General features: G+C 41.8%; 1 protein-coding gene across 1 annotated transcript in view; it reads right to left on the bottom strand.

Moving 5' to 3' along the window:
• LOC121658131 (clathrin interactor 1-like) overlaps positions 1 to 12,425 on the bottom strand; it is a 47,560-nt gene extending 35,135 nt beyond the window's left edge. The window contains exon 1 of the mRNA XM_042014642.1: positions 12,325 to 12,425. Coding sequence (XP_041870576.1) covers positions 12,325 to 12,365 — 41 coding nt within the window. The 5' untranslated portion in view covers positions 12,366 to 12,425. The remainder of the gene's footprint in view (positions 1 to 12,324) is intronic.
• Positions 12,426 to 12,816: the final 391 nt, after the last annotated feature.

Below are 12,816 nucleotides of genomic sequence, written 5' to 3'. Positions count from 1 at the left end.
CAGATTTCAGATCTTTTATTTCTGGAAAATAATCAAAATAAAATCAGAAAATGAATACTGATGTCACTACAGAGAAGCTGATCAGCCTCTCCTCTCAAAATCAGTTACTTTCAGTCTGCTTGTTTGCTATTTGAAGCTCAAAGCATGAATTATTCCATTATTCCAAGAAGAGCTACAATACCTGCTACACTCAATAGCTCTAATGCACCTGCAGAATTTCTTTTCATATCCAGTACTGAAATCCAATCCAGAAGACCATTACCAGACAATTTAAGGAAGATGCTGTCTTTATGTAAGATTACATGGAATATGTCTGGATGCAAGAAACTTAATTCTTGACTCCACTGCACACAGAGAACACACAACCAAGCTCCTTTAAACTTCTGTTTCAGTGTCTCCAAAACTATCCTCTGCCTCTTCCCAACAAGGATGCCATTCAAAACACCAAACCTTTCCTTGCATCTTACCTTGCTAACAAGAAAGAACAAGAAATTCAACATCTTGTAATTAATTTGCAATTAAGACTTTGGAGTCTCGCAGCAAGTACTTTGTACACCTTTAGCATAAGCAGGACTGTGCAAGAGGAAACCTATTCAGCTTCATAATCTGACAATGTCAAAAGATGCCCATTATATTGTGTAAAGAGTAAAGGCAAGTATGCAGTGATAATTCTGCAGAATAAGGTGGGAGCATCCAAGATTTTACAGGTAGAGACAAAATACAGTCCTCTTCCTGAACTTGCTCTGTCTTCAGGCCTTTAGTCCTGAATTGCCAGTTCCTAGGAATGGCACAATTACTCAGTTTTTATCCAGTAAATTAATAAAATAAAAAAATTGAACACTTTCCTACTTCAGATCCTTCATCCATTAATAAGCCTGAATTACCACATTTCTTCTCTGCTACAAGTTTATCCAAGAATAAAAAAGTAGTCACCATAATCCTAAATAGACTAAACCTGCTCAAATACCAATTGTCTTTAGTCATGCCATTTTCCATGAAGGCAGGTGACAACCTAGCAGTCCTTTTGCTGCTGTATTAAGCAGCTGGACAAAGAAACTTTAGTTAATAGTTAATGACAAAGTGTCCTTCCAGAGCTATTCACAGCTGAGTATCCAAAAACGGGCACAAGCAGTAAGAACACACCTTTCAGAATAAGTATTGCAACAGCAATGTTATATTAACATTATTTCATTAAAATTTTCAGGATGGTATCTCAAATTAACTAGAAAGTGTAGCTCGGCAAACAAAAACCCCACAAGATCACAAGCATGCATTTTGACTGAAAGCAAGTGTTCTTTTGTGAAATGAGTCTGGTCAATTACAGACAAATTAACTTTCAAAATTCCAAGCCATGTTTATTTGTGGTGGATAATGATGTTTCCTCTCCTTTGTTAGGTATCCCTTTGTTAAACTGGTTCCTCCAGGAGATCAAGTAACTCGTGTCCTAAAAAGGTAACAGGAGCCATTCCCTTTGCCTCAGAGACCCAGTTTCTGGTTCCCGTCCACACAGGGATGATAATTTCAAATGACACTGTGTTTGCAACAAACAAATTTCACAATGGCTCAACACAGGCACTATTTATTTATTTACTCACTAATGGTAAGATTACTGGATTTTTCTGAGCTGATGTCTGTAGTTACAAGAGTTACAGTTACTGTGGAATTAACAAAAAAACAACACTGGCAGTTTAAAGGCTGAGACTGCACTTGCCAATTAGGAGTCTATTAGCACTACGTTTTCAAGCTGTCTCAAGAAATTCATCTGTTTGCTGCAAGGAGAGCCAGAACACTGATAGAAGTTAACTCATTTAGATAATAAATACCTCTGAACAGAGAGTTTCCCCCCCACTTCACATGATCATACAGAGAAACAGTTTAAATAATTAGGTAATTGTCAAAACAAAGAATAATTAAAAGTGACAGCAATCTTTAATATATCAGCTCTATTTGTAGATGTAAGTTACCAAGACTAATTTATTTTTCAGAAGATGCATTCACCTCCTGCAACTCCAATAAAATTATCTAACGTTATCAAAACCCTTTTTCCTCTCTCACAACCAAAATGATCTTAGAGAACCCTTCAACTGAGTAGTCTTGTAGGATACCAAACACACACCTCCAAAAAATCACACAGGGAGGTATTTGTTTACTAAGTATAAAGTAATGTCTTGAGAGGAAACCCTGAGCACAGTCTGTTACCTACACTAGGATGATTCTAAACAGCTTGACAGGATGGGGAGAGTAACCACCAAGAAAAACATCTATTGCTCTGACTCAGAACAGAGTAGAGAAAAAACTCCTCCCTAACTCCCAATAGGTCTCATTACTATTACAACAGATTAAAAAAAATGCAGGCCAGTCTCATTAAATAAGTTGAATATACGCTAATATTTCTAATTGTATCCCAAATGAACCAGTTAATATCTATTAAGAATGCAGTCAATATTTAACAGGTCAGGAGAGGAAGCACTATTTGAATGAGGGTGGGAAAAGTACAACAGCTTTGAGGTAGTTTCCTTATAACCCATAACTAGACAGTGACAATAATGGTGTTGTCACGGTATTTTCATTCTTTGTGGCAAACCAAATACCTCTAGAAAGATTTAATCTATTTAAAGTAACAGTCCACATAGAATACCCACTTCACCACTCTGATATAACCCAAATATACATCAGTATTTCTAATACAATAAGCTGCAGAAATTGAATTGAAAGTTTCTCATGTGAAGACCAATTCCAGCCTGAATCACTCAAAGTAGCACCATACAAGACATAAAACTGTATTTCAATTTACATCCTTTCTCGGAAGTTCGTGACCCAAGAGTGGAACCAAAATATGATCCTCTCCATCAAAACAGTGATACAAACAGAAACGCTGGCTTGGGAGCTTCAAGTTGTGATATATGAGATGGAAGAACAACCTTAAACAAATTTAAACTTGCAGCTAACAAACCACTAACAGTGCAGTTTTAAATAACAAAAATATGTAAAAATGCCTTATGAAGGAAAAAGGCTCCCACAGCCGACCTTCCTTCCTGTCCTCTCCCCATCACCACAAGTGTTTGTGGTGCCATGAGCAGCTGTTTGTACAACACGCGGCCAAATCAGTTATGAACCCTAAAACCTTGAGGGCTTTTTTGGCTTTATCAGCAAGAGAGCATCAGCAAATACTGAACCACACACCAGGAGCACAATGAAGGCAAAGACAGGGAATGGCCAGGTATAAAAATGAGACATTTTCTGTTGGTAGAAGAATAATCTTAGAGCTCTTCAACCTGCTTGTGAAATCACATGCTAAGGGTGTACCGTGAGCACTCAACTTGTACTTTGCCCCCAGCCACTTATTCTTGCCCAAACACCATTCCTTCCTTTATGCCAATACAAATACTTGTGCGACCATGGAGTTAATTATACCAGGGAACCAATCCAGTGGAGAACTAAATTGGCAAAAACAACTGGTTAGTCAGAGATTCTCTCATCAAGCAGAAGGTCTGCAAGTGCCAGCAAAAGGGAGAGAAGTGTGCAGGCTGTGGCAGACGGGAGGCTGTGAAACCTCTTTTACCATCAGCCTACGCTTACAATGACTGTGAAACTACAAACTCAGATTTCACAGCTTAGGTTATGTTTTCTTATTGGTGAAAGTGCTGATTGTGTTTGAGATTTCAGGGCAACTACAAAGGGAGTTGTGTCCAATAGCCTCCACTTACATAACTTTAAGGGTCCCTCTCCTCTCCCCTCCCATCTCAACACTGCTTCCTCAAATGTGCAACACTGTTGAATGGCAAATGAGCTTAGGCAACTAACTCAAAACCCGATAATCTATAAAGTCCTTTTGGGAGAGAAAAAGCTTCCAGTTGGGTCTGTTCCTCTATCCAGTTCCTTGCACAGCAACCCAAACACCATCATTACACAGCACACAATGCAAGAATAAGTAATGAATACTCTTCCTAACTTACTGAAAAAATACTCAAGAGTACTCAGAGCACCACAGCCTACAAAGCTTTCTGGAAAAAAGGCACCAACTTGTAACAACTTCACATGACCTTACCTTAGCATACCTTAAAAAAATAGTGAGTACACCCCAGTTAGAATCAGATCTTGTTTTGCAGAGAGGCAGAATAGAAGGACCATTTTGTCCTGGAGAGTTTATGCTCTTCTACACAACTGCTCTTTCTAAGGAGGCTACCAAGCATCCTTTAAGCTTTAGCTGTGTAACAGCTCTTCCTTCCAAATGGAAGGGGTAAATAAAGCTCCTGCTCCAAACTGAAACACAACAGAGGCTGTCAATCCTTGTTTCTGACTGAGTCCATATTTGACCCTTGTCACTAAGATCCAAAAAACTACAAGGAGCTGGAAAAAACCAAGTGCAAATCTGACTACTTCACACTTGCTACATTTGCTACTAATTCAGCTTTTCATTCGCTTGTCCTACATTAGTTTTGCCTTATGAATACAAAAAATTCAGATAAGCATTTAAACAAAGTCTGTGAAACAGCCAACTTTCAACAAAATGGTATGCTACTGTACATCTTTGTATCAGTAAAAGAACTATAAAAGGGAACAGCTCTTCTCAAGGAGTTTCAATTTCCTGGCCCTCTTCTTTAAATACTGTCTCAATTTAAGTCCAGAGCACACAGTGATAATTTGGAAGCTGAAGCTCCTCATCAAGCACATGCCTGTAAAGTATTTGAAACATACTTGAAGCAACAGGTCAACAAGTCAGTCACACTCTGCATGTTGGAGATGAGTTCAAATTGGAAGTCTTGTATTAGGACTTTGGACAAGCTGGACCCAAACTTCAGAATAAATCAATGAGAGAAATTCCAAATACTCCAAAATGAAGCACACAACTCTCAATCATGACATTTTTGTGTTCTTAACCTACCATGCTTTGAAGCAATGCTTCACTCATTCTCCAATGGCTTGTCTCTGTTTTCAGAGAAAATTATCATTTTAATATAAATACAGAAATTAGTTTAACACTTGATACAGAAGAATCAGATAGCATTTCAAGATTGTATTTCAGGCCAACTGCAACAGCTTAGCACACTGAAATAGCAAAGTCTGAGGAGAGAAAGCAGTAGTGTGTCCAACCTTTGCCCAATGCTTTGGAAGTAATTATACCTTGTATATGAAATAATTATGCAAATCAGCTAATATTTTGTAATACACTAACTGGCAACACAACCAAGAGGAATAAGCATAGAACTGAGTTAAGCACCTTTATCCTTTTGACCACAGCTGCACGCAGTGATGTACGTAAGGCTCTTATCTTTGACCAGCTTCATGCACTCCCCAAGCAGAAGCCCAGTCCTGTTTGGCAAGGACATGCAAAGCTCTGCTTTAGCAACATTTCACACATACATCAGTTAGACTCCCTGAAAATACATAAAGCCAACACCTTAGCTAGCCTTACACAACATAATACAAACTATTGTCAGCTACCACAGGGTGTAAAATGGCAATAACACATTTGAAAGAGCACTAACAAAAGCACCACTTGGTGTGTGCTGACGAAACCCGTGTGCTTGGCCACAACTACCTTATCCCAACTCTTAATAAATCCATCAGCTTGTCATATTTGCCTATTTGATGGATTACTCCACCAGCTGAATATTCAAACAAGAGAACACGGTATCTATGTACGTGTACAGAGCATAATACTTTCACAGATGCTTATCTCCCATACTCAATTACACGGCCCAAAGACTAGAAGCCTTTTTATTCCTTATTAATACCAGCAACTTTCTGGAAGTTTTGTAAGGGAAGGAGAAAAGTCCTAAGAAGTAACTTGCTGTTACAAGTGCTTGGCAGACACAGGCACGCCTGGCTGCAGCACCAAATGCTATGCTCAAATCCAGTCTTCCTTTGTATTGCCAAGACTTTCTTCTCTCAGCTCTCTAGAAACCAGGCAGAGGACAAGCCCTTACAGGGCTGAAGATAATCATCATCATCTTGCTTGTAATAATAATACAAAATGCTGTTCTTAAAGCAGTTATCAGCAGGACACCTCTTTAGCAGCAATAGGAGGATAACTCATGCAGTGAGGGTTAACTGTCCCTTACATAAAACTATGGAAGTGTTCACTGCCCTGAAGATCTCGCTTATGCTAACCAAAATAAATCTTAAATATAGAGAAAACTAAATGATCCTGGAACTGAAGCAAAGGAGTTTACAGGAGATTCAGATAGCAATGGACAAATGTTAGACAGTCATTTACCCTTTTGCTGGATATATGATGGATCATTTACGACAATACTTGCTATTACTGAACCAGCAAACAGCATTTCATTAAAGAGCTCAGTAGTCTGGGTGGATAAATCCATGAACCACAAGAAAATCACCCATAAATAAGAGCAATTACAGGCACATTAGAAAGAGAAGGCAGTTAGGCTGGAGGATTGAAAACCCCCAGCTAAGGATACATGGGATCCTGCCTACATGCTGGGCAAACATGAGCATTCTACAGGCAACGAGCAACCAGAAGTCAACTGTAAGGTCTGTAATTGTAGGGTAAATGACTGGTGTGCATTTATCACATTAGTATCTTGCAGACAGAGAATGAGGTAGCAGACAACAATATGAGACTGGAAGTCAACAAATTCAGAATTTTAACTGTCACCAGCATAATGTGACTTGGTTTACTTGACAGAATTATCTTACTGGCTTCTCTAATCTGTGACCTGGGAGTGAAGCGCAAGGTCTCATTACATGCTTTAGGCTACAACAGCGAGAAATTGCAATGACAATCAAAGCAGTAATTCACTCTATTTTACCAATAATTTACCCTCCTCTTTACAGATTGTACATTTAGAAGCACTAAAGAAAACATGCTGTTTTTCAACCAGAAGAACTTCTCCCCTGCCTAGTTCTATTGGAGCTCATGACAACAGCACCTTTAATCCTTCCTTTTCCACAAACACTAAAAATCCTTTCTCTTTGCATAGATGTAGCATCAGGATAGGTAAGAGAGGACCCAAGTGCCTACCTCTAAAATAAATTTTAAAGTGTTATAATGCTTCCCTATTACAATCAATTCTAAACAAGACTATTTGCCCTCCATTTAAAAAGAAATTAAACTATTACATACTGGGGCAATTCATCAAACTTGTGAAGTGTATGGAAACAGCTCTGTAACGCTTCACCTCCCACTCTACAACATAAGGGAGTGCAAGCACATTCCTGCTGGGCCAGCAGAAAGGCGTGGCTAAGAGCAGTACTAGCAAAGCAGTTAGGGCACAGCTAGATGAACAAAACTGAACCGGAAGGAGGGTGGACCAAACAGGGGCATGGCAACTGTCATATTCCTATTACTGGCAAGAAACTCACAGGCACTTCTCTCCTTTAATTTTTAAGTAAAAGTCAGTGACAACTACCTCACTCCCCTTAACTAATGCAAATGAACATCTGGGTAATACTACTCCTAACTACATTCAGACCTGTCACCTTCATCCCTTTTTTCATGAGACTGTTTCTTATCCTTTGATATATAGAAAGGTGCTTAAAAGGAGCTCTCTCACATTAAGGTCATGCGTGCAGAAGATCACAAAAGCTAAGAATGTCAATGGAATTTTAAAGAAAGTGGCTGTAAAGTCTCACCACACTGTTACACAGGCAGCAATCTGATCTCAATGGGTCCAAAGGTCTTCCAGCCTGCTTACTGCATGCCCTACGTGTCTGTGACAGAAACTAGACAGCAAAAATGTTAACATGACATGTTATATTAAGAGAGAAATTATTGCAATGAGGAGTCCAATGAGCTACCTATATACACACAAACACTGTGTTCTGCTTTAAGCTGAACCCCCTCATGCAGGTTAAAGTAAAATATGAATCAACAGTTTCTGCTTCAAGAAGAGGAAATTCAACAGAACTAAAGAGAGATGATGGCCTGGGTTTTGAACTTGGCCGCTAGGCCAAGCTGATACCTTCAAGCTTCTGATAAGTTAAAACCTGTTTTAACAGGGTTTCTTAATATTCCTTGGGGTTTTTTTTTTTTTTCTTAAAGCCATGGGGTTTCCTTTGTAGAGTTCTCCTAGAAATCTCACAGGGAACACAAAGCACAACATGTACTTGTCCAATAAAACTTAAAAGTGAAGTTACCAAGTTGCATAACACTGTATTTCCACAGCCAGGACTCCTGAACTCACTCTCAGTGACCACAATACCTTTTGCCAGTTCTGTTATCATACACTGAGGAAAAACTTGGTTAAGGCCCTTGGTGATTTGATTATCAAAGTACTGATACACCTATACAAATAAAAATATGACTTTTCTTGTACAAGCTGCTTCTACACAGTACCAAACAGCCTCTAGATCCTTAGTCTCCTGCAGCTCACAAGCAGTAAATGCAACACTTGGCCTCAAGTTTCATCACAACTACAGGATTGTTTCAGAGCAGGCATGGGGTAACCTGAACCCTCTGCCATGAGGGCCACAATATCTGGGACTGCTCCCACCAGAGCATCCAGAGACAAAGCTGCAAATCCCATGCTGCCGCAGAGCAGTGGGAAAGCAGGAGACCAGAATCCTTCCCACCTGTCAAATGTTCCTGCAGCTCACACTCCCACCAGCCAGCTCGAGTATGTGACATGTGCCCCTGTGCTCCCTCACAGGAACTGGCCACCTCCTGCCTGGAATGCTGAGGCAACAGAGTTACACGGCAGCCCTCACCTAAGCCTATGACAAAAGAGAATCGAACAAGAAATCTCCGACACTGCCTCAGGAGTGACTCAGAACTGCCACCTGACTCACCAACTTTGCACCAAGCACCACTCTGGCCCTGAGCCAGCAGAAACCTCTGCCATTTAAACAGTTCACCGTCCTGGAGCCAATGAGCTCAGCACAGAGGGCTGCATTTATTTTCCAGTTGTTTAGTTTACTTTCCAATTCAGTTTTGAATTACTGGGGGAAAAGAACCCATATAAGTGAACACTGAAAAAGGTGAAAAGCTGCCTTCTTAAGTTAATTTAATCACATAATATTATGAAACAGAATTTACTCCAGAAGAAATAAGAATATGTAGACCTGCATCTTTTAAACTACAAACTAACTAGAAATTCAATATAATTTCACACATTTGAAGACCTCTTGAACACATTGCAGTACCCATTAAGAAATTGCAAGGCAGAAGAATTTTGACAGTTATTTTGAAATTGCAAGAATAAACCTTATGACAAGCAGATCTTACTAGGTACAGACAGGTTTTATTAATTATTCGATTTAAACTGCAACCTTATTCCCAATGCCCAGACAGAAACAAGGTATTCCTGTTCAGTCAAAACTAATCAAGGTACTCAATATTTAAGTGAGGGGAGTTGCACTGGCATTGAAAAGCAATGAAGTTAACAAAAGGCAGAACAAGACATGTAACAAAAACTATTCCATCACATCCTAGAACAGTAAATCTAATACTCTACCACACAGTCTTCCTCCTAAACTTCAAATACAATAGGACTACCACTCAATATCTAAAATAACTGTCTCATGCACCACAGGCTGCAGATCCATAGTCTGGAGTTACCAGAAAATGCTACCATAAAAATAAGAGGTGGATGCGGTGTGAAGAGAATTACAAACTACAATTTACCTGATGAACTTCATTGCTCAATTTCAAGCACACTGAAGAAATATAGAGACCAAATACTTCAAAAATACTAAATACAAATTTGAATTTCTTATATGCATTTTGCAGTTACTAACTTATTTTTTGGTTCTAAGACTTTGATGAATGTTAACAGGTTACCATTTTTACCTGGGTTTTTGCATTTAAAGTAGCCCATGGCTATTTACTGTTGCTTACTGAAGCTTTACACACCAAAATATGTGAGAATTGTGTAAGAAAAGCACTCCATGTTGAAATAGCTGACCTAACCACACTCTCAGCCATTGAAACATAAATAAGGATAAAAAAATAAACCCCAGATGAGTAAACTGAAACTCTAAGATAAGTATCAGCTGAATATGGAGTCAAGATGCAGAGCTCAAAACCACTATCAAAGCTATCAAAGTTTGAACTAGGAAAATTTTAAGCATTTTGCATATTTTCAAAATCCTCATAGAATCATATCCTTTTTTATGGAAAGAAATGCAGTTTCTTGTGAAACTTCAGTATGCTGCTGCTGCAGCATCAGCTGTTATTTATGAGGCAGATTATATCATTTAGCTTCCTCTGCAGAGAATTTTTTAAGTCATGGCCTTAAGACAGAAGACATTATGACAAATCTGCACCACAGACAATGGGACTATTGATCCTGATGCCTCTAAATACTCTTTACTCTGCAGGCTCCACTTTCCTCCTGCCCCTCCCTCCCCTTTTTTTTTTTTTTTTAATAAACAATCTGCTTTATTTGGATAATGTTATTCCCAGAAAACTGAAGATTATTCAAAAACCATTTTTTATTTTGAGATGTTCACTTCTTACACCTGTTCTGGAAATAGAATGTCTTTTCCAATTCAGATTTTGATGTACTGTTTGACTTAATACCTTATATCCTCAGAAGTAAACATTTTAAAAACAGTGACAGTATTATAGTGCTACAGTGATCATTAATCCTACACAAAAAAAACCCCACAGAAGTAAAACTTAGAAAAACTTGATTTCCCTGAAAGGTCCTGGAACTCAAGTCAGGCCTATTTGGGTTGTACTCCTAAATACCTCATTTGTCACATTATTAAAACTACTTTAAGCCAGGGTTGACTTTGTATACAAGAAGCTGTAAAAAGTAAACAACTGCCTCAGGACAAGACTTATTCACAGTGGTTTTTGAATGTCATCCAAGTCTTGGCCTAGAAAAGTCTGAGTCTAGCACACAGCACCATGAGCAAAACAGTTGATTATCATGAATAAGCTGACATTTCTCTTCAGTTTGCCATCTTTAAGCCTATACATCACACAGGCCACTTTAAAAACTGTTTGTAGAAACAAAAATTTAAAAAGTTTAAAACAGAACCTCAGTTTTGAAAGTCTTTTGACTTGAAAGGCCAGGTACAACTGTTTGTCACTCGTAACATCTGGTATATACCAATCTAGAGACCTCCATCCAGTTTTTCCTCTTAGCATTCCACAATTCATAGAACCACAGAATGGTTTGGATTGGAAACTAACTTTAGGGATCATCTAGACCAACCCACTGCCATGAGCAGGGACATCTTCAACCTGATCACAGAACTGCCTGGGTTGGAAAGGAGCTCTGGAGATCATCCAGTCCAACCCCCTGCTAAAGCTGGTACACCTGGAGCAGGTTGCACAGGATCACACCCAGCCAGGTTTTGAATATCTCCAGAGAATGAGACCCCCACAACCTCTCTGGACAGCCTGTTCCAGTTTGTGTCCACTGCCCCTTGTCCCGTCACTGGGCACCACTGAAATGAGTGATGGAGAAGTGCTCCAAGTTTTTCCCTAAAGATTTATTATTTGAGGAGGCAAAACAACCTTTGCTAAGTTCTCCATGATATCAAATTTTTCTCATGCCAAAACTGAAGGAGTGGCTGACACACGTAATAATAATGTCATGCTTTCCATCGCCAACACAGCGATCTCAATAACCAAGTCCACAGACAAGTCTTCAGTGGGAGGAGGCTTTATTCAAGGAAACAAACTTGTAAATATCGGAGCTATTTAAATGTGTAAGGGGTGCAAAAGAGCATTTCAGTTCTCTACCATGCTCCACCTCTGAAGGGCCCGGGGTGGCGAGTCAATGGCAACTGCAGGCAAAGCTATCCTTAGGAAGGAGGGAAACACTTTAGAGAGCATGTGGTGACTTTGGCAGCTCTCTGAAAACGTGCAGGTGGCTCTTTACTCCCCTCCTGCTTTGAGAGACTTGTCTGTTCCCCCCTCAGGGGCCTAAGGGCCATGCTGGGAGCCAATCCAGCAGAGACAGATTCCAAGGGCTCATACACCAAAACGGGCAAGCACAGCCCGGGACGTTGGCAAAGGAGGGGACACCCGAAGCAGAAGAGCTGATCACCAAAAGCTGCAAGGGCCCAGATGCGCCCGAGAGGAACGGGAAAACAGCCAGCCATAATGGAAAGGCCACAGACTACCTGAAAAGCAACCCCTGCCTGCCTGCAGCCCCGGAGGGGCCACAAAGCCACGCCGGGAGGACGCTCAGGGGCCACCCCGGGCAGTCACCGGGGGACAGGGACGGAAGCAGGGAGGGACAACGGGGCCGGGGTCAGCCGGGCACAGAGGGGGTGTGAGGCCGCCACCTCAGCAGGGGAGGGGCCGCGGCCATGTTGGGGGGGGCGGGGGGAGCGCGGGCCCGGCTGAGGGGCCACGGCTGAGCCGCCCCCGGCCCCCTGCGCGCGCCCCGCCGTACTCACGCCTTGTCCACCAGCTCCCGCACTTTCCACATGTTCAGCATGGCGCCGACCACCCGGAGACCCGCCCGGCCCCGCTCCCTCCGCCGCCGGCCCCAGGAGGCCCCGCTCGCCGCGCTCCGGCCGCCGCCGCCTCCGCCGAGCCAGGGACGCGGCGCCGCTCCCGGAAATGAAGGGTCGGGCAACCGTGCGGGCTGCTGGGAGATGGAGTTCCGGGGAAGCGGGGCGGGCACGGGGCCTGCGGGGCGCCGCGGGAGCTGCCGGGAGTGGTAGTTCGCGGCGCCTACTGGGAGCGGGCCTGAGGGGCGGGAGGTGGGACCGGACGGGATGAAGTTGAAGGGGGAGGGATGAGGCTCTCCCGGCTGTGTCCTGAGGGCTTCACGGCGATCGCACACGGCGGGGGCACCGAGGGCTTGTGCCCGTTTTGGGGGGCAGGTACAGCCCGGCTCAAACCCGCCCTCACACCCTCCCTCACGCCTGTGCAGCATCCAGCCT

Source organism: Corvus kubaryi, unplaced genomic scaffold (genome assembly GCF_017639235.1).
Source record: "Corvus kubaryi isolate FWS band 111438036 unplaced genomic scaffold, C.kubaryi_AGA036_p1.0 split2-37374, whole genome shotgun sequence".
In the NCBI taxonomy this organism is placed as follows: Eukaryota; Metazoa; Chordata; class Aves; order Passeriformes; family Corvidae; genus Corvus; species Corvus kubaryi.
The sequence above is the reverse complement of the archived record's forward strand: the minus strand, read 5'-3'. Positions and strand labels throughout refer to the sequence as shown.